The sequence below is a fragment of the Anguilla rostrata genome, chromosome 6, assembly GCF_018555375.3.
Source record: "Anguilla rostrata isolate EN2019 chromosome 6, ASM1855537v3, whole genome shotgun sequence".
In the NCBI taxonomy this organism is placed as follows: domain Eukaryota; kingdom Metazoa; phylum Chordata; class Actinopteri; order Anguilliformes; family Anguillidae; genus Anguilla; species Anguilla rostrata.
In genome coordinates, this window is record NC_057938.1 from 22939463 (window position 1) to 22964556 (window position 25094).

At 46.9% G+C, this 25094-nt stretch overlaps 1 protein-coding gene and 1 non-coding gene across 2 annotated transcripts; both read left to right on the forward strand.

Annotated features, from left to right (window-relative positions):
• Positions 1 to 23133, forward strand: sin3b (SIN3 transcription regulator family member B). The gene is made up of 19 exons (XM_064341170.1): positions 1 to 438; positions 1708 to 1814; positions 2079 to 2232; positions 3930 to 4280; positions 5448 to 5600; positions 5790 to 5912; positions 7351 to 7440; positions 7573 to 7691; positions 7888 to 8098; positions 9713 to 9834; positions 10399 to 10527; positions 11760 to 12030; positions 13268 to 14045; positions 14959 to 15128; positions 17258 to 17431; positions 18055 to 18147; positions 20074 to 20168; positions 21447 to 21645; positions 22020 to 23133. The coding sequence occupies exons 1-19, from the start codon at positions 331 to 333 to the stop codon at positions 22251 to 22253; spliced, it is 3681 nt and encodes a 1226-aa protein (XP_064197240.1). The 5' UTR covers positions 1 to 330; the 3' UTR covers positions 22254 to 23133.
• Positions 23134 to 24341: 1208 nt separating this feature from the next.
• Positions 24342 to 24413, forward strand: trnag-ucc (transfer RNA glycine (anticodon UCC)). Its single transcript has one exon. It is a non-coding gene; the product is annotated as a tRNA-Gly (tRNA).
• Positions 24414 to 25094: the final 681 nt, after the last annotated feature.

Genomic DNA, 25094 nt, shown 5'->3' on the forward strand with positions numbered 1-25094 from the left:
AGTGTATTTCCGGACGCCAAGTCTGCACAGCTGCCGCCGAATTTAAAGAGACAGGGGGAGGTAGTTGTTTAATTTTAATTTTAAACCTTTGTCTTGAACCTCGTTTGCTATTGCTTTTTATGGGAGTGATCTACATGTAGCGACAAGATAACTAGCTAGCTCCTAAATGAAAGGATGTTTTTTTAAACTAAAAGTCACCTCGCACACACTAATTTCCCCTCATCTCTCGGCCCCCAGCTAACGTTAGCTAGCAAGCTGGCTAGCTAGCTTGCTAGCTTGGTACGCGGAGACCAAGATTTCTTTCAACTAGCAAATCTGGGACAGCGGACAATGGCGAAAATTCAGGCGCACGGTAACATGAAACAAATAAGCCAAATGCAAGACAAGGCCTACGTCGTGCAGAAACAAGTACAACAGCAACACTTTCAAAAACTGAAGGTAAGAAATGACAGCAGCAAAGAAAGAAAAGAAAAAGTCCTCCAGTCCAGTGCCATTTTGTGTTTGCGTTTCGATACGAGAAGCCAATAGCTAGTAAGATGAGAAAAGAACTGGATGTACCGTACCCCTATTCGCTTGCTAGTTAACGTTGGCTAAGCTACATCTGGTTATCCAGTAACTGCTAGTCTTAAACTTGTTAGCTGTGCTGCGTGATTAATAGATATTGAGCAAGGTTAACATAGCTAGCAAGCTATATATCTTATAGTTACTAACGTTAGTTTGCGTTCTTTCGGATAATATCTGCATAGCTAACGTTACTTACTTTGTCTCTCTTAGCCTGCTGAGTTATCTAAATTGTTTTTAGACGTTTTAGATGGCTGTATGACTAGTTCGCTAGCCATTTAGCTACTACAGATGTTCGCAGTGTCTTGGAGGCTTTAGTGTGTGTGTTGCAGTTAGCAGTAGGCAGTTAGCGAGCTACACCTCGGTGTCGCTTTTTTCTTTGTTAGTCTAACGTTAGCTACCTTGGAACTAGCTTGCCCGCCAGACAGAAACAAACCGCTAGTTAGCTATGACACGGCGGTGCCAAAACAACGTAGTTAACGTTAGTTACCGTCAGAAGGTTTCGTTGTTAATGTTTAACTCGCCCTTTCCATTTCGCTAGAATACTTAGATTATCTCTACGCTGTAGTTAGTTGTCTTGCGAGCTTTTTGTCTTGTCATGCTTTGTTAAACATTAGTATTTTGAACGGGTTGGTTAACATTAACATTATGACTCTGTATTTGGATAACTACCACTGATACACATTGTCATTGAACACTGCTTTCCATGTGTTTACATACGAAGCGGATGTTGCCTGTGATGGCTACACGTAGTGGCATTTTAGAGAATACAAATCAAAATCAAGAGTCTGCTGCATTGTCAGATTTCAAATGGAAAATTCTTCGCGTGGTCAACAACCGCAGTGCACTTCGCGAGCTAGTTGGCTAACTAGGTAAGGTATTATGGCAGTCTGAAAATGTCATTGTTTTCTGTGACCAAGCAGCCTTATTAGAAATAGCTCGGCAGCTTTACAGATAGACGAAAATGCTCGCTACTCAACTGCACTTCGTTTAATTGTGGAATTGTATGTACACTGAGCTTCGTAGAGTCGTTTTGTTTTCTTGCATTACAGAAGTAATGTTTTTTCCCCCTTCACTACAGTTGCTTTTGTGAAATAAAAAACGGGTATTGCATTTACGTTTTCTTTCATTCATTTTCAACCTCAGGTAGAAGATGCTCTATCGTACCTTGATCAGGTGAAAATACGCTTCGGGAATGACCCTGGGATATACAACAAATTCCTGGACATTATGAAAGAATTCAAGTCGCAAAGGTTTGTAAATGGATTCCTGCTATTTTCTCTGGCTAAACATGCTGTGTACTTTGATAGGGGACAGCAGAGTGCATACACCTTTCTTGTAGACATGTCAAACACAAGATGCTTGTCTACTTAGAAACAGTTTTAAGACCCGCAAACTGAACCATGGTCAGGCATTCTTAAAATTAGCTTGATATGGCTAAGCTCTGTAAGGAAACTCAGGATATCAGTTTTGTGTCCCATTTTAATTCCAAAGTTTCCTTCCTCCCTCTCTGACAGCATTGACACACCTGGGGTCATTAATCGAGTGTCCCAGCTGTTCCATGGTCATCCAGACCTGGTCTTGGGGTTCAATGCCTTCTTACCCCCAGGATACCGGATAGAGATTCCCAAGAATGGGGTGGTGTCCCTTCAATCGCCACTGTCTGCCCAGGTGAAGCATCTCATCTTGTCTCTCACACTTTTGGTGCTTTCCTTGTTTGCTTGTTTGTAGCCGTGGACCATGTACCTTCCTCAGTAATTGCAGAGGTGTTGCTATCTGTCTGATCACCGTTTCTAACACTGCTTCTCTAGAGAGAGGCAGTAATGCTGCTTCTGTAGGGAGGTAGTAACGCTGCTTCCGTAGAGAGTGGCAGTGACACTACTTCTGTAGAGAGAGGCAGTAACGCTGCTTCTGTAGAGAGAGGCAGTAACGCTGCTTCTGTAGAGAGAGGCAGTAACGCTGCTTCTGTAGAGAGAGGCAGTAAGGCTGCTTCTGTAGAGAGAGCAAGTAACGCTGCTTCTGTATAGAAAGGCAGTAACACTGCTTTTGTAGAGAGAGGCAGTAAAGCTACTTCTGTAGAGAGAGGCTGTAAAGCTGCTTCTGTAGAGAGAGGCAGTGACACTGCTTCTGTAGAGAAAGGCAGTGACACTGCTTCTGTAGAGAGAGGCAGTGACACTGCTTCTGTAGAGAGAGGCAGTAATGCTGCTTCTGTAGAGAGGCAGTAACGCTGCTTCTGTAGAGAGGCAGTAACGCTGCTTCTGTAGAGACAGGCAGTAATGCTGCTTCTGTAGAGAGGGGCAGTAATGCTGCTTCTGTAGAGAGGCAGTAACGCTGCTTCTGTAGAGAGAGGCAGTAACGCTTCTTCTGTTGAGAGGGGCAGTAATGCTGTTTCTGTAGAGAGGCAGTAACGCTGCTTCTGTAGAGAGAGGCAGTAACGCTTCTTCTGTAGAGAGGGGCAGTAATGCTGCTTCTGTAGAGAGGGGCAGTAATGCTGCTTCTGTAGAGAGGGGCAGTAATGCTGCTTCTGTAGAGAGGGGCAGTAATGCTGCTTCTGTAGAGAGGCAGTGACAATTCTTCCGTAGAGGGAGGCAGTGACGCTGCTTCTGTAGAGAGAGGCAGTAACACTGCTTCTGTAGAGAGAGGCAGTAACACTGCTTCTGTAGAGAGGCAGTAACGCTGCTTCTGTAGAGAGAGGCAGTAAGGCTGCTTCTGTAGAGAGGGGCAGTAATGCTGCTTCTGTAGAGAGGCAGTACTGCTGCTTCTGTAGAGAGAGGCAGTGACACTGCTTCTGTAGAGAGAGGCAGTGACACTGCTTCTGTAGAGAGGCAGTAATACTGCTTCTGTAGAGAGAGGCAGTAACGCTTCTTCTGTAGAGAGGGGCAGTAATGCTGCTTCTGTAGAGAGGGGCAGTAATGCTGCTTCTGTAGAGAGGCAGTGACAATTCTTCCGTAGAGGGAGGCAGTGACGCTGCTTTAGGATATTAGTATTGGTAATGACAGAATGCCACAGTGTTGTATGTCTCCTTTGCTTTATGAACTGAGAAGCTAAATTGCTGCTGTTTAAAACTCTGCTAATTGCCCGAGGGTATTGGGGATCATATTCTGCAGTGAAGCATTTTCAGTGTGTACAAGATGGGCAGCAGTGTAGTATAATGGGCAAGGAGCTTGGCTTCAGTTTCAGGTCCTAGGTAAGACAATGCTCTTATACCCTTGAGCACGGTACTTAACCTGATTTGTTTCAGTATATATCCAGCTGTTAAAATGGATACTATGTAAACAAGCTCTCGACAAGAGCATCTGCTAAATGCCCGTAATATAATGTTTAGCAGTTGTTTTTCATGTGACTAATGGAGTCTTTTCCCCTGACAGGTGTCCCCTGGCCAGACCAGGAGCGTGGCGACCGTTGCAGTGGGTGTGGCTGGGGGAATCTCTGCCTCGCCCCCAGCAGGTGCTGGCTGCACTCAGGATGAGGCGGCAGCCTCGCTGGACTCTGCCCCTTCGTCCTCTGGCATCCCCGAACCGCCCAATAGGCTTTCCTTGGCCCTGCCCAGCCAGGAAGGGCAGTCCGGGCCCCTCCCTTCCTCCTCGTCCCCGCTGTGTTCAGAGCCCAGTCCCGTGGAGTTTGACAGTGCAATCAGCTATGTGAACAAGATCAAAAACCGCTTCCTAGACCATCCAGAAATTTACAGATCCTTCCTGGAGATACTACACACTTACCAGGTACCTTTTTTCTATTCCATCTAATATGGGATCTGGACAGAGCTTGTCTGAAATGTAGTGCATGTATGTGTTCCAGTAAGAACAGATCTGAAATATGGTGCATGTGCATTCCAGACAGAGCAGGCCTGAACTGCGGTGTGTTTTCCTGAAAGAGCATGTCTGAAATGCAGTGCATGCCTGAGTTCCAGAAAGAGCTGGTCTAAAATGCAGTGCTTGCCTGAGTTCCAGGAAGAGCAGGTCTGAAATGTGCATGCGTGCATTCAAGAGAAAGCAGGTTTAAAATGCAGTGCATACGTGTGTTCCTGAAAGAGCAGGTCTGAAATGCGGTGTATGTGTGTGTTCTAAAAAGAGCAGCTTTGAAGTGTTGTGCGTACGTTCTAGAAAGAGCAGGTCTGAAATGTGCATGTGTGTGTGTTCCAGGAAGAACAGGTCTGAAATGTGCATGCGTGCGTTCCAGAGAAAGTAGGTCTAAAATGCAGTGCATACGTGTGTTCCTGAAAGAGCTGGTCTGAAATGCGGTGTATGTGTCTGTTCTAAAAAGAGCAGCTTTGAAATGTTGTGCGTGCGTTCTAGAAAGATCAGGTCTGAAATGCAGTGTGTGCTTGTGTTCCAGATAAAGTAGCTCTGAAATGTGGTTCTTGCGTGCTTTTCTGAAGGAGCAACTCTGAAATGCAGTTCGTGCCTGAGTTTCAGAAAGAGCAGGTCTGAAATGTGGTGCGTGTGTGTGTTACAGAGAGAGTAGGTCTGAAATGCAGTATGTGCATGTGTTCTAGAAAGAGCAGCTCTTGAAATCTGGTGCTTGCGTGTGTTCCAGAAAGAGCAGCTTTGAACTGTGGTGCGAGCATGTGTTCCAGAAAGAGCAGGTCTGAACTGTTATGTGTGTGTTCTTGACAAAGCAAGTCTGAAATGTGCTACGTGTGTGTATTCCAGAAAGAACAGCTTTGAAATGTGGTACATATGTGTGTTCCAGAAAGACCAGGTCTGAAATGCGATGTGTGTGTGTTCCAGAAAGAACAGATTTGAAATGTGGTACATGTGTGTTTCTGAAAGAGCAGGTCTGAGATGCGGTGCGAGCGTGTGTTCCAGAAAGGCTAGGTCTGAAAAGTGGAGGGAGACGAGATTGTCACACTTTTTCATTGCAGTCTGTACTTTTTGTGTGTGTTCTAGAAAGAGCAACTGGAGATGAAGGAAACGCGGGGTCGTGGAGGAGGGGGCATGACTGAGGATGAGGTCTTCTCAAAGGTGGCGAGCCTCTTCAAGGGTCAGGAGGATCTGCTGGCCGAATTTGGACAGTTCTTGCCAGACGCCAAGAGATCATTGGTTAGGAGCTTTTTCATGCTTTAATGTCGCTCTCAAGCATCTATCAATCTGTCTATGAATTTTTATTTAGTTTTTAACCAGTAGGTTCTGGCCAGGGTCTTTTGAGATGTGTCTCGTTTCATTAGAATGGCTTCCATTGTAATGTGCTAATTAGGCTATATTTTATATGCTATGCCTACTCTATTACAGTTCACGGGCAGTTCGCTAACGGGGAAAGACCACCTCAAGAAGATGGAAGACGAGGACTTGGCCAAACAGAGCAAGAAGAGGTCCCGGCCTATGCTGATGCCCCACATGACTCCACTGCTAAAGGTTTCTGCTTCCAAATGCTTTTCTTGGCTTATAGTAACTTCCTGTTGGTTTGATATGTCGTGCCCACTCTGGGCCTCACCCAAAAGTAGTTTCTGCGAGTGAGAGTAACGGTTATTATATTGAGGACCTGTGCCCTCCTCAGTCTTGTGCATGTTCTCTCTTGAGCCATTCAGGAGGACATTTGAAGGGGAGACCATTTCGGTGTATGCTTTTATGCAAATGCGTGATTGTAGTGAAGTGCCTAGGTAACCCACAAATATGTATTCAGATGCCATAATGCAGCGGTTCTCAAACTCGGTCCCGGGGGACCTCTGTGTACGCTTGTTTTTGTTACAGCCAATCTCTTGCTCAATTATGGTTGTTGGAAGTTCTTCGTTATTTATCTAGAGGCTAGTTTTAATTGCCACATTTTTTTTAGTTGTGTCCACATTTTTATCAGTTTGGTATCTGTTGATTCACCTCAGTCCTTAATTTGATCTATTAATAAATGTTTTTTTTTTAACCTCTCTTTATGTAATTGTTATTCCGTTGTTAGCTATTTCAGATATAATGTGGCTTAAGAAGGTAAACAATCCTTCAGAACATACAGTGTAATTAAAAAAAATGAACAGCTTGTTAAAACCCTGAGATTTAAAGTGTGGCTGGAACATAAACCAACGTACACAGGGGTCACCCAGGACCGAAGTCAAGAAGCACTGCCCTGATGAATGGGTTGTGACCCCCCCCCCCCTCTTTTTTTTTGGGAGGTGTTACAATCCCCCCCAAATGTCTGTCTCTTTGGACATTAATAAAGTGCTGTGTATCCACATGTTCACCTGCGTCCATAAAATGTACCATGGAACATAAACCAGCAGCATGTTTTTAAAGTCTTGGATAAGATTGCCTGTTAAAAAAAATATTTAAAATCATTTTTTATATTTGGCTGCTCATGGATCAAATATCTCAAGGTGATTTATTTTTTGCTCAGTAGCAGTGTAAATTTAATTATTCGCCTACATGGCTGGGTGGCCTCGATGCCTTGGACTTGTTAACATAGCTGTGCTTCTTAAGAGCTCAAGTTTTAATGTTAATGCAAAAAAATATGTATCGGCTGTATAACATGAATACAGCTTGATCTATTTTGGTATTTGAAAATGGTACTTCATAGCACGATTTAATGAATTTCTGGTAGGTGTCTTCAGCTTTAAATGAAAAGTCCAGAACTCCCTACAAGTAGATCTCAGGGGGTTTGTGTTGATATTCATTTTGTGTAAGTTTAGAAGCTCTTTCAGTATGGTCTTCTATTAAAATGCCATGTTAGTTGTTCTGTTAACATAATTTTAACATTCAAGACATTCTGAAAGGTTTAAATTAACAAGAGTAATGTATTCTTGTATTTATTCTGGTGTTTTATTATTTCAATTACGTCATTGCTTTTACTTTTGGTTTTTTTTTTTAGAAAAAAATGAAGCTGTCGTGTTCGAAAGACCAGTCCTTTGCTGCTGTTGGAAAGCATGGAGTTTTACGGGAGTTCACATTTTTCGACAAGGTATGGAAGAAATTTTTTAAATGAAATCGGGTAATTCTGCTTCATGTCTGTGTAACGGACTGACACATCAGAGCCCATGGACTCTTCGATGGCCCGTGGCCTTCAGGTGCTCAGTCGTTGTCTTGTCTTCAGGTTCGGCGCTTGTTCAAGAGCCAGGAGGTGTACGAGAACTTCCTGCGCTGCATTGCCCTCTTCAACCAGGAGGTGGTGTCGGGCGCAGAGCTGCTGCAACTGGTCACGCCGTTCCTGGGGTGAGTTTGACGGTGCAAAGACTGGAGAGCTCTCGTAATGGAATAGAATAGCTTATCTTTCCCAGGGGGAAATAACTTAGTTGGGCTTCAGGAAAGCGAACTGATGTGGAGAACAGAACTTTATTGTCCGTAGAAGTGTGCCTCGGAGAGCCCGACATGTCTTCAAATGACTAGCTTGATTTTTTTGTTTTTTTAGGAAGTTTCCGGAGCTGTACACCCAGTTCAAGTCCTTTCTTGGGGACAAAGAGCTCTCTCACTCCTTGTCCGGGCTGTCGGACCGCTACATGGAGGGCGGCGGCCGGGAGATCGATTACGCCTCCTGCAAACGCCTGGGCTCCAGCTACAGGGCACTGCCCAAGACCTACCAGCAGCCCAAGTGTAGCGGACGCACTGCCATCTGCAAGGAGGTACGGTGTAGCACTGCAGAGCCACACTTTTATCACTGCAGTCTGCACTGCAGTCACACTATCACTGCATCTGCACTGCAGTCATACTTTATCACTGCATCTGCACTGCAGTCACACTTTATCACTGCATCTGCACTGCAGTCACACTTTATCACTGCATCTGCACTGCAGTCACACATTATCACTGCAGTCTGCACTGCAGTCACACTTTATCACTGCATCTGCACTGCAGTCACACTTTATCACTGCATCTGCACTGCAGAGTCACATTTTATCACTGCAGTCTGCACTGCAGTCACAATTTATCACTGCAGTCACACTTTATCACTCCAGTCTGCACTGCAGTCACACTGTATCACTGCAGTCTGCACTGCAGTCACACTTTATCACTGCATCTGCACTGCAGAGTCACACTTTATCACTGCATCTGCACTGCAGAGTCACACTTTATCACTGCAGTCTGCACTGCAGTCACACTTTATCACTGCATCTGCACTGCAGAGTCACACTTTATCACTGCATCTGCACTGCAGTCACACTTTATCACTGCAGTCTGTACTGCAGTCACACTTTATCACTGCAGTCTGTACTGCAGTCACACTTTATCACTGCATCTGTACTGCAGTCACACTTTATCACTGCATCTGCACTGCAGTCACACTTTATCACTGCATCTGCACTGCAGTCACACTTTATCACTGCATCTGCACTGCAGTCACACTTTATCACTGCATCTGCACTGCAGAGCCACGCTTTATCACTGCATCTGCACTGCAGTCACACTTTATCACTGCAGTCTGTACTGCAAGCACATTTTATCACTGCAGTCACACTTTATCACTGCAGTCTGCACTGCAGTCACACTTTATCACTGCAGTCTGTACTGCAGTCACACTTTATCACTCCAGTCTGCGCTGCAGTCACAATTTATCACTGCAGTCTGAAGTGCAGTCACAATTTATCACTGCAGTCTGCACTGCAGAGTCACACTTTATCACTGCAGTCACACTTTATCACTGCAGTCACACTTTATCACTGCAGTCTGCACTGCAGTCACACACTATCACTCCAGTCTGCACTGCAGTCACACTTTATCACTGCAGTCTGCACTGCAGTCACACTTTATCACTCCAGTCTGCACTGCAGTCACACTTTATCACTGCAGTCTGCACTGCAGTCACACTTTATCACTCCAGTCTGCACTGCAGTCACACTTTATCACTCCAGTCTGCACTGCAGTCACACTTATCACTGCATCTGCACTGCAGTCACACTTATCACTGCATCTGCACTGCAGTCACATTTATCACTGCAGTCTGCACTGCAGTCACATTTATCACTGCAGTCACTTCACTCCTTGCATGCATCACAATTTATCACTGCAGTCTGCGCTGCAGTCATAATTTATCACTGCAGTCACACTTTATCACTGCAGTCTGCACTGCAGTCACACTTTATCACTCCAGTCTGCACTGCAGTCACAATTTATCACTGCAGTCTGCACTGCAGAGTCACATTTTATTATCACTGCAGTCTCTCTCCTCCTTGGGCATGTGCATTACTAAAGCTGTGCGTCTCTCTTTCTCTCTCTCTCTCTCGATCCCGAATGGCTAGGTGCTGAACGACACGTGGGTGTCGTTTCCCTCGTGGTCAGAGGACTCCACCTTCGTCAGCTCCAAGAAGACGCCGTACGAGGAACAGCTCCACCGCTGCGAGGACGAGAGGTTCGAGGTAACGTGAGCCGAGTTTCCATCTGCCTTACAATTACATAAAGCAGTGAAGAGCAGTGCGCCATCTTCCCTCTTCCACGAGGCTCATCAGGTAAGCCTAATTTATACTTTGCCAAATTAAATTTTTGGGGGAAAAAAAGGGTCGCATGACACTCACGCTCCTCAGTGTTGCAGTCCTTTAGAATACTGTTGTCGCGGACAACATCATACTGCAGCGTGATTGGTCAGTTTACAAAATGTAATTGGCTTTTTGTTACCGTAGACGCAATAGATCCCTCCCTGCCGGCCTTCGCAAAGTATAAATGGCTTCATTTTTGACGCCACACCTTTGTTTTTGGCGCACAACACTTGTCTAAAGTCTTGCGCCGGGTTATAGATTGGGCTTCACTGTTGAAAGTTTGTCGGTCTGTTTCAGCAGCTCGATGGCCTTGCTTTGCTGTCTATTTGGCCCCGTGTGTGCTGTTAATGCGCCACCCCTTGCTGCCTAAGACACCGGGCGTTACTGTGGGCCCTCCCCTCCCCTCCTGATGTATCCCAACAATCTGCGCGATGCGCTCTCCCCGGGGCCAGGTACCGCTTCCGCTCCCCTCGCACCTCCGAGGTCGTCCGGAGCGCCGGCCCATCCGCTGCTGACGTGCGACAAGGCGCCGGTCTCGCCGAGAGGACCGGTCACCGCTTCCGCTGCACGCTGGTGCCACAGTCAGAGCGGTCCGCGCCCGCCGCTACCGCTACGCACAATGTCTACAGTCCATCAGGCCTTAGAGACCCTCACCGCGTGCCAACTTCTACAGGGCATACAGTTGCATCCATATGACAGCTGAGATATAACTGAGCAGGCAGTACACCTTGCTCAGTACAAGAGTTATACCGAATTGATATTCGCCCTGTTACACAGCGATTCTTAATTAGTCATCTGCGTGATTAAATTAATGATGATTATTGCGCTTTTAATCAAGCGCTTCATTGATAGCTCTCTTCGCTGAATTATGGCTTGTACGCGTATTTTACTCACTAGTCACGCTAGCTGCCAATCGTGACAGTAATTATTTGAATAATGATCAACTACCGAAAAGAAAAATAACTGACCTTGAAAGAAATGTGGGCTTAATAGTTGGATCGTATTTATAATTGGCGATGAAGTCTATGCAGTATACTAGGCTCCATGGCAACCGTATCAATGGCGATGGTGGTCTTGGTGGCTGATTGTACTCATAGCCAGCCTGATACTTGAAGAAACCTTCATAACTACGCTAGGTGGGTCACATGTAAGAGACTGTCTTCACTACTGCATGACACTTTTTTCAACCAGTTCAGCTCACCAGTAGTCTGTCTAGGTGCTTAGTAATAAAAAGGTTGTGAATTGAGTAGCCTTTTTGCACAAATGTTAATCGCTAACCTGCCTATCAGTATCCAATGCTGCAATTACCCCGGTTCTGTGGCTAACTACAGGACGGGAAGGCGAACTAGTTCTGCTATCGTGCAATGGTGGTTTTGTCCACATCATGGTGTTTCCTTTCTAGATGCTTAAGCATGCAAGTTGTACTACCATGGCATGTTATTGTTTTCTGTTCTTCTACCTGTTCCATAGGTTAGAAGCTGCAGCATCAATGCTTCTGTCTTGAGGTTTGAGTAATTCATTCTCTGGTGTTTGGAGGCCCTTTGTAAATGACAAATCTACAGCAGAAATATTTGTCGATTTAATTTTTAGTCGAAATTGTCGATAACGTTGAGCAATTGTTTCAGCCCTGATACACGCTTGTGCAAACGCCACGGGCACGTGCTTCCTGAAAGCCGTGGGCTGCCACTTAACCCAGGTATTACCTCTGCCACAAGTTTCTAGTTCAGTAGAAATGATGTGGTCCGAGTCTATGGTTAGCATATTTAAATGGCCGAGCAGGTTAGGTGGTTTTCGCTGGATGAATGGCTTAATCACGGCCGTCGCGCGGCGAGAAACGCGCGAAACGCCCGCGCTTGGAGGACTCAGCGTCTCTGACCCCCCCCCCCGCCCGTGTCCGCAGGCTGAAGGCCAAGGAGGAGGAGTGGCGGGAGGCCCAGCAGGGCTTCAACAAGATCTGGCGGGAGCAGTACGAGAAGGCCTACCTCAAGTCCCTGGACCACCAGGGCGTCAACTTCAAGCAGAACGACATCAAGGCTCTGCGGTCCAAGAGCCTGCTCAACGAGATCGAGAGCGTCTACGACGAGGTGGGCTCCATTCCCTCATAGACTCCGGCCTCGTCATTCGACGAGGCCTGTGACTGGCGTTTCGGGCCTCGAGGCATCTCCGTAGATACGATAATCTCTGAAATGATTACGGTACGTGACAGATTATAGCTGCGCAGATTCTCATTGCCCATCCAATTACGCCGTCAAGTCAATGTTACGACGCAGCTAAAGGGCAGTGTCACCAAAGTGAAGCATGGATGCGCTGACAGCTTCTTGAGAAATGGTTGTAACCGATGGCAATATCCGTCTGGTTCACTGCACACCAGTGGACGTTATTTGTTTTACACATCATCCATTGTTAGACCGTAGCCGAAAGACAATAGAAGACCAGAATTTCAGATCTCAGAAATACTGTTTCTGAGGGAAAACCAGGGTTGGGACAAACGGGGTTTGGAACTGTGGGGGAAAAAAAACAGAAGCAAATGACGGGGAACACAACCGGAATGACGTTATTCACAAGTTGCTGGAGTCATTTATCATTTTCCAGAGGCGTTTAGCTAATATTTCCTTGGTGTAATGGCACAATGAATAACAAATTACCCGTTGTCCTTTTAATTAATCGTGCATCGTTAACTTCACTTGCAAATTGGGAAGAAAAAAACATTCACCGACTCGGTGTCTTTCCATAAAGTTACTTTGAAGTTACATTTCTGTGTTGTGACACGGAGTGGAAAACACAATTTGCATGCACTAATACCTTTCGCTGCATTTATCTGCATTAAAAGCACTTTTACTGGGTGATAAATTGTCTGTGTAAATGCTTTCGGGGAAATTGCTGAAAAAACTCGCTTCATACTTGTGACCCTGTTCGGGTTTGTTTGGGCCAACTTTTACACGTCACTCCAAAGAAACTCTTAACTTGACTGGTAACAATTAAATCACTGCACCCACATCACTTAAAAAGGAGAATGTGAATGTCATATTTACTTAAGTTGCATGTTCACATTCTTTTTGCATCATTTTTTTTTTACAGTTAGTGTAACTTAGAAACAGCAAAATTTTTGCTGTCTCGGTTTTTGATCGTGTTGCCGAGGCAAATTATTGAGGTGATTAATGTACCGCATCGGTGCGATTGTTTAACAAGCGGTGTGAAGCGAGGCTGGGGGCTGGCCTCACGCCACCTCCTTTCCACAGGCCCCGCCCGTAAAAAAAAAAAAACCCGCTTCCTGTTTTCCCGCCACCTCAAAACCCGCTCCCTGTTGCGCTCTCCCCGCAGAGGCAAGAGCAGAGCACGGAGGAGGGGGGCGTGGGCCAGCAGGGCCGCGACGGCGGCGGCGGCGGCTCCGGGGGGGCCGTCAGCGAGCCCCACATGGTCTTCACCTACGAGGACAAGCAGATCCTGGAGGACGCCGCCTCGCTGATCATCTACCACGTCAAGCGCCAGCCCACCATCCACAAGGACGACAAGGACCACATCAAGCGCATCGTGCAGCACTTCGTCCCCGACCTCTTCTTCGCCCGCCGCGGGGAGCTGAGCGAGACCGAGGAGTGGACGGACGAGGAGGCCGACGCCGAGGAGGGGGTCGGAGCGGGTGGAGGCGGAGGTGGAGGTGGAGGAGGAGTCGGAGTCGGAGGGGGCGGCGGCGGCAGCGGAGGTCCGGGGGCGGGGGGACCGCCGGGAGGAGGAGGAGGAGGAGGCCCGCAGCTGAACGGGGAGTCCAGGAGGAGGCGCTGCGTCTCGCCCCACAACGCGGAGCCCAGCCCCCCCGGCAGCCTGGCGCTGGGCGGGGAGAAGCTGGACCTGCGCGACCCCGAGGCCGAGCACCAGAAGGAGCTGGACGACGTCTACAACCTCTTCTTCCTCAACAACAACTGGTACTTCTTCCTGCGGCTGCACCAGACGCTGTGCGCGCGGCTGCTGCGGGTCTACCGCCAGGCCGAGAGGCAGCTGCTGGAGCGGCGGGCCGAGCAGGACCGGGAGAGGATCCTCCAGGCCGAGGGCCGCCGGGACAAAGCCAGCGACCTGGCCATGGAGCTGCGACTCAAACAGCCCAGTAAGAGCCGAGCCAGCCTCGCAGTGACCAGGCTCCTGAGCCGCATCTGCTAGCCGAGAGGCACATAATAAGAGCTATAGCTGTGGAGGTCAGGTGTCTGAGAAAGTGTAGGGACTGCTGAAGAGATAAAGCCAACCTACTTTGGGAGCATGTGCGCTTATCAGCAAAGTTTAATGACTGTGTTTATAAGTTTTTACTACTACACTGTGTCTAATCATCTTGAACTTTAGCAAATGATTAGAGAGCTACAGTAGTAGTAGTAAAGTCAACTCATTGGCAGATTTGCTAAACTTTACTAGTTTGTGCCATTTTTGTTGTTAAATGTCGGTGACTAGCTTGTGAGAAAGCTGTTGAGGCTAGATTGCTTTTGAAAACCTTTGACAAGTGAACAAAAATAAAAGCAGTGAGATAGCAAGCATGCTGTTGAATGGATGTGTATGTGTGCATGAATGCGTGTGTGTCTAATCAACATCCTTGTTGAGCCCTCCGGAATGTTTTTGTTCAGCATGTCGAGTGTGTGTGTGTGTGTGTGGGTGTGTCTGTGTGTTTTTCTGTGTGTGTGTGTGTTGTGTTGTGTGTGTCTGTGTCTGTGTTTTGTCTGTGTGTCTGCGTGTGTGTGTGTGTGTGTGGTGTGTCTGAGTCTGTGTGTGTGTGTGTGTTTGTGTGTGTGTGTGTCTGTGTGTGTTTGTCTGTGTTTCTGTGTGTCTGCGTGTCTGTGTGTGGGTGTGGGTGTGTCTGAGTCTGTGTGTGTGTGTGTGTGTCTGTGTCTGTGTCTGTCTGTCTGTCTGTGTGTGTGTGTGTGTGTGTGTCTGAGTCTGTGAGTCTGTGAGTCTGTGAGTCTGTGAGTCTGTGAGTCTGTGAGTCTGTGTGTACATGCGCGTTTGTGTGGGTAACCGCGGTCCTGCTTTCGCAGGCGAAGTCGAGCTGGAGGAGTACTACCCGGCCTTCCTGGACATGGTCCGTAACCTCCTGGACGGGAACCTGGACTCCACGCAGTACGAGGACACGCTGCGAGAGATGTTCACCATCCACGCCTACATCGGCTTCACCATCGACAAGCTCATCCAGAACATCATCAGACAGGTGAGAGGTGCACGATGCCCCACGGCTTTTCACACGCGTGTTCGCGTCAAACAGTAAATAGAAATGCCTACGTCAAGGCACTCGTCAGGTGTTGGGCTCCACGTAGGGCTGTATCGTGGTGAAGTCGCGAAACATTTCACAGTGCTTCTAATTCTGTTCACGCAACAGAACATTTGAACATTTCAATGAAAGGTTTTCATTGGGAGATGCAAAAAGCCTCTGGAAATTGATGGCTCACAAATATTTTTACCAAGCTAGCTTAATGACAGAAATCTAAATTCTACCTGAGGTTGGATGCACTTACCAGTGCGCGCGCGCGCGGTAGTCCGTAATAGTCTGCAGTTTTAACGCAGGCTCCATCCAACAGGATCCTTTCATCCTTTTTCTTCACAAAAATCCTGCTCCCCTTGAAGTTTTCGTGTCCCTTGTTTTAGTTCTCCTCCGGTTGCTCCACTCAAATCTCAATGGGGCTGAATTTTGTTTTAAGATACTCGAAGCCAGGCTGTGTGCATAAGCATCTTATATCCTTCTCCTCAAAGTGCAAAGCACACACTAAAGGAGGCAGGAGTTACTGCAAGCTTGGACTCCCGCAACCACAGATCCGTAGTCAGCCGCCTGTAGCCAGAGGACCCTCCCAGTGCTACCGCGCTGAAACGCTAATATTTATTAGTTCTCTCTGCATTGTAATGAGGGAATCCGCGCACTACGGGGTAGGGGCAGGTAAAATTGAGAACCTGGAGCTGAGTTCTTCAGCTTGCTGGCAGAAGCAAGAAGCCGCTGATATCCCAGCCCAGCTCGCCAGTTTGAATCTTTAATTTGCGGGTGAGAAATGTTCCGCAAGTACTCGATAACCTAGCTAAAATGCAGGAATTATTGTAAAAACGTGTTTTCGTACATTATCAAAAGTTTAGCCGTCATCCTAGTGTTAGCGTTAATCATTAGCATGTTCATTTGCAAGTGAATCCTGGTACAGTTTTGTTTCATAATTATTTGGAGTTGAGTAACATTTGCTTTACTTTCATGATACTTGGGCATTTGAATACATGTATATTTGTAAGTATTGTCAAACAATTTAATTTATGGTCAAAAATTTCGGCCTGGCTAATTTAATGTTGGCTAACTAGTGGCAGGTTGATTCTGTTCGCTCAGCCTCATTAATTAAAATGGTGAATTGGTGTTTCATTAAGTATGACTGTTATAGCCAAAGAAAAACGGAAGATAAAACATACAAATAGCCATTTATACATGGTTTTGTTACTTTCTTGGCCTAAATTGAAATACTGTCTTTGCATTTATTGCTGTACTGAGTATTACTTTAAAAGCAGTTGAATGTAATATTTGAGTTTTCCGTATGATTAAACGCATTTCCTTTTAAAGCAATTATTTGCCTTTTAAAATTGTATATACGTATCTTAAGACTTCTGATGGTGCTTGTCGTTGCTGAGCTGCGTGGCTGCAGCGAACTAAGATTGCTCTGCCCTTTTTTACTACAAACCCCTCTCCATCATCTCTGCTCATAGCCATTATCCATAATTTTCTTTGGTGTTCGTGGGCAAGGAACGAATGAAAGGACAAAATGGGGTTGTTTTCCTCCTTGAGATGGAGCAGCAAGGAACATCGCAAGCTTTTGTTTGCTTCTGAATCACCGTTCTGTGTTTCTGAACTCACCCGTTTTCCATGAAGAACTACGCAGAACTAAGCTGCCGGAAGAAAGTTAGTCCCCCTTCCTGTTTGCCTATCCGGAAATGTGAGATGGGCGGGTCGCTGTAATGCACACGTAAACTACACCAGGAAGACGTGCCCTCACACCATTATGCAACCCCCGGAATAACTTGTGTTTTGTATCCATGAGCTCAGGGTAAATTCCTATTTCGTTAAACATACTAGCTATCGAACGGGTTAATCTGCGTTTACATCAAAATATCAACATCATGTCTGTAAATTTCAAGCAAATGCCATCTTTGTTTACATAATTGTCTGCATAGCTCACGTTCCATAAACAGATTGTATTTGCATAAGAACTGTGGCGTTCTTACCTTGGCGCCACAGAGGAGCGCATCGCGGGAGCTCCGGCGTGCGCTCGAGCGGTCAGGTGGTGATGGAGTCTCCTCTCTATGCCCCCCTACCAGCTGCAGCACCTGGTGAGCGACGAGGTGTGCCTGCAGGTGGCCGAGCTCTACCTGGCCGAGCGCAAGAGGGGCGCGGCCGGGGGGAACCTGTCCTCGCAGTGCGTGCGCGCCGCCTGGGAGACCAGCTACCAGTGGAAGGCCGAGAGGGTCATGGCCGACGAGAACTGCTTCAAGGTAAAGGCAGGAGGGGGGGGGGCGGAGGGGGGTTAGCGAAGGACGACGGGCAGGACGCGTGGCGCAGGCGGTCCGTGGGGCGTGGAGCCGGATGTGACTCGTCCCTGTCTGGGTGTGGGTTCATCGCTCACCTTGGCACTTTCTCAGCTGTGTTTCCTTCTCTGTCTGTTGCCATCTCTGCTTTCCACTTGTCTGAATGAAGCAAAAAAAATTCTATGTGAAAGGAGGGCAAAAGTCAGGACTGATCGATGTATCCACCCTGTGGTAATATATCAGGGTTTGTAAAATAGCCGTGTGGGGGGGAAAACGGTGTTTAGGACCAATATGTGAACACGTCTGTCCTGACCCTGTCTTATTGGTTCTGACCGAGAACGTAAGTGTGTCCTGACCCTATTTTATCAGTACTAAGGAAAAACCGCTGTCTGTCCTGAACCAGGGAGGATCTGTCCCAGGCTTGTTTAACACTGATGTTGAGGCTACATGACACGGTGAAACGATGTTAAGTGTGGGGAGATAGGAATTGGTGCAGCAGACAGGGTGTTAAACCTCCATTCAGGGCAGCTCATGATGTTTCTGAAATGATGAAATGTATCAGTAGGCATGCTTTCTCCTTGACCGTGCAGGTGATGTTCATCCAGAGGAAAGGTCAGGTGACTATGACAATCGAGCTGCTGGACACCGAGGAAGCACAAGCCGACGACCCGCTGGACGTCCAGGTTCCTCAACCCTGATATTTCTGTTCTGATTAGAAACACACTGATTGCTCCGAGTAGTATCACACACTGATAGCTCTGAGTAGTATCACACACTGATAGCTCTGAGTAGTATCACACACTGATAGCTCTGAGTAGTATCACACACTGATGGCTCTGAGTAGTATCACACACTGATAGCTCTGAGTAGTATCACACACTGATGGCTCTGAGTAGTATCACACACTGATGGCTCTGAGTAGTATCACACACTGATAGCTCTGAGTAGTATCACACACTGATGGCTCTGAGTAGTATCACACACTGATAGCTCTGAGTAGTATCACACACTGATAGCTCTGAGTAGTATCACACACTGATGGCTCTGAGTAGTATCACACACTGATAGCTCTGAGTAGTATCACACACTGATAGCTCTGAGTAGTATCACACACTGATAGCTCTGAGTAGTATCACACACTGATAGCTCTGAGTAGTATCACACACTGATAGCTCTGAGTAGTATCACACACTGATAGCTCTGAGTAGTATCACACACTGATAGCTCTGAGTAGTATCACACACTGATAGCTCTGAGTAGTATCACACACTGATAGCTCTGAGTAGTATCACACACTGATAGCTCTGAGTAGTATCACACACTGATAGCTCTGAGTAGTATCACACACTGATAGCTCTGAGTAGTATCACACACTGATGGCTCTGAGTAGTATCACACACTGATCGCTCTGAGTAGTATCACACACTGATGGCTCTGAGTAGTATCACACACTGATAGCTCTGAGTAGTATCACACACTGATAACTCTGAGTAGTATCACACACTGATAGCTCTGAGTAGTATCACACACTGATAGCTCTGAGTAGTATCACACACTGATAGCTCTGAGTAGTATCACACACTGATAGCTCTGAGTAGTATCACACACTGATAGCTCTGAGTAGTATCACACACTGATAGCTCTGAGTAGTATCACACACTGATAATTCTGTTGAGTAGGAACACACTGATACACTATATGACCAAAAGTGTCTGGACACTGCTTGGTCTGGGGCTGTTTTTCATGGTTTGGGCTATGACCCTTAGTTCCAGTGAAGGTGAATCTTAATGCTACAGCATACAATCACATTCTGGACAATTATGTGCTTCCCCAACAGTTTTGGGAAGGCCCTTTTCATGCTGAAACAGGAAATGCCGCCAGACACATAGCGAAGTCTATATAGAAATGGTTTTGTTGAGAACTGTGTGGAAGAACTTGACTGGCCTGCACTGAGCCCTGGCCTCAACTCCATCCCACATCTTTGGGATCAATTGGAAAGTTAACTGCAAGCCAGCCCTTACACCCAACATCAGTGCCCAACCTTACTAGTGTTCTTCTAGTTGAATGAAAGCAAATCCCTGCAGCAGTGCTCCAACATCTAGTATATGACCTTCACAGAAAAGCAGAAAAGGATGGAACAACTCAAAATTATTTCCCATAATTCTAGATGTTTGATATCAGGTCTTCATATACTTTTGGCCATATAGTGTACCTCAGAGTTCTAATTCCCTGATGTTTCTGTGGAGTAGTAACACACTGATCTTTGTTGAAGTAACACCCGCTACTATTTTTGAGTAGTGACAGACACTTATTTCTGTGTAACAGTAACACACTGCTATTTCTGAGTAGTGACGCACACTGTTGTTTCTGTTGAATTGTGACACGCACTGACATTTCTATTGGGGTAGTAACACACTGATGCTTCTGCTAGGTAGTAACACAAAGATGTATCTGTTAAGTAGCAACAATATTTCTGAGTGCTGCGTACATTGCAGAGGCCTAAGGACTAGGCCCTGAGCAGGGGCATCGATTCCTGTTTTCCATTGGGAGAAGTGCACTAAACGGGGAAGAGTCTGTCTTTAATGATCTCTGTGGTCTTCTCCATGCAGTACCTGTCCAGTTACATTGAGCAGTTTGTTGGGACGGAGTCGGCACTGTGCGCTCAGTCAGAGGGATTCTGCTTCAAACCAGTCTTCCTGCCCAGGTGAGCACTGCCCTACGGCTGCTGTCTCATGCTTTTCCCTTTTACCTGTTCTCCTGCTCGAAGCAGTTTGAAAACTACATTTGTTTGGTAACCTTCACATAGAGCTTTACATTCTTCTCCAAAGGACACGCACTGTAATCCTTTTTGTTAAAAAAAAGTTATAATTGTATTGTCGTCTTGAGTGGAGCACCTCCTTAATCTGCGAGTCTACCCCAGTGTGCTGTGACAGGCACCTGTATGCCCCCAGTCACACAGCGGGACCCCCCACTCCCCACTCTGTCCCTCATTAAACCCTGAGACACAGGTCTGTCCCCAGCCAGTGTCCCACATTAAAACACTGAGTCACCTGACCCCCCACTCCCCACTCTGTCCCTCATTAAACCCTGAGAGACAGGTCTGTCCCCAGCCAGTGTCCCACAATAAAACATTGAGTCACCTGACCCCCCCCAGCCAGTGTCCCACCTTAAAACATTGAGTCACCTGACCCCATCCCCCTCCCCCCCCCACTCCCCACTCTGTCCCTCATTAAACCCTGAGACACAGGTCTGTCCCCAGCCAGTGTCCCACATTAAAACACTGAGTCACCTGACCCCCCACTCCCCACTCTGTCCCTCATTAAACCCTGAGACACAGGTCTGTCCCCAGCCAGTGTCCCACATTAAAACACTGAGTCACCTGACCCCCCACTCCCCACTCTGTCTCTCATTAAACCCTGAGAGACAGGTCTGTCCCCAGCCAGCGTCCCACATTAAAATACTGAGTCACCTGACCCCCCACTCCCCACTCTGTCCCTCATTAAACCCTGAGACACAGGTCTGTCCCCAGCCAGTGTCCCACATTAAAACACTGAGTCACCTGACCCCCCACTCCTCACTCTGTCCCTCATTAAACCTGAGACACAGGTCTGTCCCCAGCCAGCGCTCACAATAAAACATTGAGTCACCTGACCCCATCCCCCTCCCCCCCCCTCACTCCCCACTCTGTCCCTCATTAAACCCTGAGACACAGTCTGTCCCCAGCCAGTGTCCCACATTAAAACACTGAGTCACCTGACCCCCACTCCCCACTCTGTCTCTCATTAAACCCTGAGAGACAGGTCTGTCCCCAGCCACGTCCCACATTAAAATACTGAGTCACCTGCCCCCCAGCCAGCGTCGAACATTAAAACATTGAGTCACCTGACCCCCCCACTCCCCACTCTGTCCCTCATTAAACCCTGAGACACAGGTCTGTCCCCAGTAAGTATCCCACATTAAAACACCGAGTCGCCTCCCCCAGGAACCTGCGGCGTTTCCGGCGCTGGCAGCTGCGGCAGATGGAGGCCATGCGCTGTCGCCGGGAGTGGCGCCGGCAGCTGGGCGTGGAGACGGCCGGCAGCCTGGACTGCCGCTTCAAGCTGCACTCCCACAAGATGGTGTTCGTCATGAACTCCGAGGACTACATGTACCGCCGGGGGGCCCTCGTCAAAGCCAGGAAGGTACGTGGAGCCGAACCCCCCCCGCCCTCGCGCGGCCGGGAATCGGTCTGCGCGTTTAACATGCGCACGTGCTGCGGGAAGTATCCGCCGCAGGGGGAAAGAAACGCAAACGTTTGGCTGGAGAGCAAAGCCTAGTGTTGGGGTCAGATATCCTGCAGCAGACTGGCTGAGTTCCTGAAGGGAAATAAATGCAAACCAGGGCTCTATGCTAACATAGCTGAAATATGTAGGAGCACACTAATGCATCACAATTAGTAGACGTGCTATTACCAGTTAGCGCACATCAGTTTTCAAGCATGAATGCTCCTAAGATGGGAGCACTGTGGAGCACTGTGATGCCCTGCTAACGCCGCTCGGGCGGGTGTCTCCCTCAGGCCCAGCACGCCGTGGCGCGGGCGCAGCACGAGCGCTTCGACCGGTGGCACCAGGGCTGGCTGGCGGAGCACGTGCCCCCATCGGCGGAGCGAGCCGTGCAGGACTGGCTCATGGGCGAGGAGGAGGAGGAGATGATCCCCTGCAAGACCACCTGCCTCACCAGGCAGGTCAACGGCCTGCCCGTCAACCGGTACCAGGTCCGCTACAGCAGCAAGCCCCCCGCCTCGCCCTAAACAGCCCCCGCCCCCCCTCCCCCACCTGCCCCCGAAACAACCGCCCCCCACCCGCCCCTTTCACACACGTACAGAAGAGACCGTGCACATGAACCGACACACAGACACGCACGCACAAGATGGAGCAGGAGAGGCCGAGGAGGCGGGCCCCAGAGGCGCCGGGGGGGGCCGCGTGGCCGGCGCCAAGACGCGGAGCCGGAACCCGGACCCGGACCGGGAGCGAAACTCGGAAGAAAGGCAAAAGCCGCCCCAGCTTTCAGGAAGCCCCTCATCTTCCGCCCCCACCGCTTCTCTCATCTCTCCTGAAATCGACCTGCGAACAGCCGCACAAAAAAAAACTCATCCAGTTTGTTCGAGGAATGTGAAGAATCTTTTTAAATGTAGTTTTTAGCTTCACGAGCCTGAGTGTGTGTTGTTTATATTTGTATATGTTTCTACTGGAAGAGACAGATAAGATGAAAGAGTACAGCTGGTGTTTGTACAGGATACTAATTCAAGCATACTTATATAAATATATGTATACATGCATATATACAGTATAGATACATAAGGAAATAACGTGATACTGTGGCATTTTTGCTGGCAGCCAGTTCCTTAATACATCCATTACTTTGTTTTCCTTGTAACTGAATAATCATATCCCAGGCTGTGTCCATCATGTGACGACTTTTCAAGGCATTTGTTTGTACTTCAGCTGTGTTAAACCTCCAAATTATGTACATCCGTGATTTCATCAGGTCCTGCTTGAAGGATGCTGTCATTTTTACACATTAAAGCTGAAAATGAACAAAAAAAATCAGTGGTGGAAAAGAATGTAAACCATTTCCTTACCCTGTTGAAGTTTATCATGAAATAAACCACATAGGTGTAAACTTCTAAACCCAAGGCATTGTGTCTTCCTTTGATTTTGATCTCATGGACGTTTGAAATGCTGTCCTTTAGAGGTTCTCAAAATGGCATGTCATAGATCATAAAATATGCCGAGAAATGTCGGACTGCTTTCTTAATTGACAATGCTGGTTTGCCTTTGTGTTGATTTAGGTTATCGAGCAATTCAATTTAAGGTTAAGAAGTGTTTTGTTGAATTGCTGGATTTCGGTTCCTAATGAACCGCCACTGGATGACTGAATATTATGATATATTGGGATTTATTGTGTACAGTCTTTTCACTGTAATAATGTGAGTACAAGATCATTTTTCCCGCATGGCCTCGTACGTTGCCTGGTCTCCGAAAAGAATAGAACTGGGGTGGTAATTCTGGTCCTGGAGGGCCGGTTGGTGCAAGTTTTTGTGTCCACCAATTATCCTGGCTAAATGTTGGTCCCAGTAGAAGGCTTCATAAAGGGACAAGAACAGTCTTCGGCTGTCATTCGTGCACTTAGAAAGAAATGTAGCTGGAATGTCACGGTGTAAATGTTGAGGCTACTGAAGTAATCCAGGCCAGAAGTTTTCTTGAAAATCAGAAACTGGTGCCGGCCTTGTTGCCCACCTCTGGTTTTGCCTTTGCTTAGCGAGGAGCTAATGTATGGGGACATCATTCACTAACGTTGCCTCAAATTGCTATTGAACATATAACTGCAAATACAGTATTTTTATGGAACGTGAGCTATGCAGACAATTATGTAAACAATGATGTTTGCTACAGATCTTTGATATCTTGATGTAAAAGCCGATTTACCTGTTCGATAGCTAGTATGTTTAACGAAATAGGAATTTGCAATCAGTGGACTGAAAACAACAGAAACTAGCAAGCTTACTAGGTATAACTCGTGTTTGTTATTTCTAGAATATATTTAGGTTTAAGACGTTATGTTAAGCACGTGTGTAGCCCTAAATGTGAAAATTACTTGTGTGCGTTGCAGGGTTGCGTTGCAATTACAGATGCCCCATTGCTTCCTATGACCATTTTTTTGCTCATTTGTAGACCGAAGACGATGATTTGTTCCTACCGGGCAGTTAATTTGTGTCATATATATGTTTTAGCGTTTTCTCTCTATCGGAGATTTTTTTCTTTTTTCAGGTTTTGGGTTTCCGGTATTTTATGAATAGCGTTTATGACAATATTGCAGAGGGTCTTTTATTCGTCAAGCGTTGGTGGTATAGTGGTTAGCATAGCTGCCTTCCAAGCAGTTGACCCGGGTTCGATTCCCGGCCAACGCAGACATCCTTTTTTTCATTGATTACTCAATGTTTTTTTCTCAGATAGCCTCTGAATCAGTCAGACAATGAAACCATTTAGAATCTCGATCATTCAGTTGCGTGATTTAGGCCAATAATACGTTCGGAATCTGATGATTAATGACAGTCTTCAAAAAATCAAGACAATGAAACTGTAAATACTCATATTTCACAAATAAATTAATTTATAGCTAAGTATTGCCTTTTGTGGGAGAAAAAAATTGCTTGGTCATGTTTGAATGCTGAGACTGTACTTTTAAAAAGACCACATGGTGTCAGTGTTGTGTTTCTTTTTCCCCCACAACACGGAAGAGTGCCATTCTAGTTTGTAGGCCTACTACGGAAACATAAATGACTCTTTAGCTGCTACAGTGAGAAAGCTACACCAGGGGTTAAACATTTTAAATTTCAAAACTTTAATTACTATTAGTTACATAGTGTAGATTTACAATACAACAGCCAGGCCAATGCCCCCTTCCCTCAAAACCTTCATTGCTGTTGTGCATCATGCAGGAGTGATGTTGATGAGCGATTGAAAAAGGAAAACAGAACAAAGCTTATAACTGTCAGTAGTGCTTATAGCTTTGGAATGACGTCTTCCTCAGATTGTGCAGGAAGCAGGAACTATTTTTGGTCTTTAATCACTATCCTATCATCAAAATC

Excerpts from the sequence above, each read along its gene's own strand:
- sin3b (XM_064341170.1), top strand. The coding sequence starts at position 331 with ATGGCGAAAATTCAGGCGCACGGTAACATGAAACAAATAAGCCAAATG. Across the intron at positions 9,835-10,398 it reads GACGAGAGGTTCGAGGTAAC|GTACCGCTTCCGCTCCCCTC; the intron begins GTGAGCCGAGTT and ends CCCCGGGGCCAG. Across the intron at positions 15,129-17,257 it reads TCCAGAACATCATCAGACAG|CTGCAGCACCTGGTGAGCGA; the intron begins GTGAGAGGTGCA and ends CCCCCCTACCAG.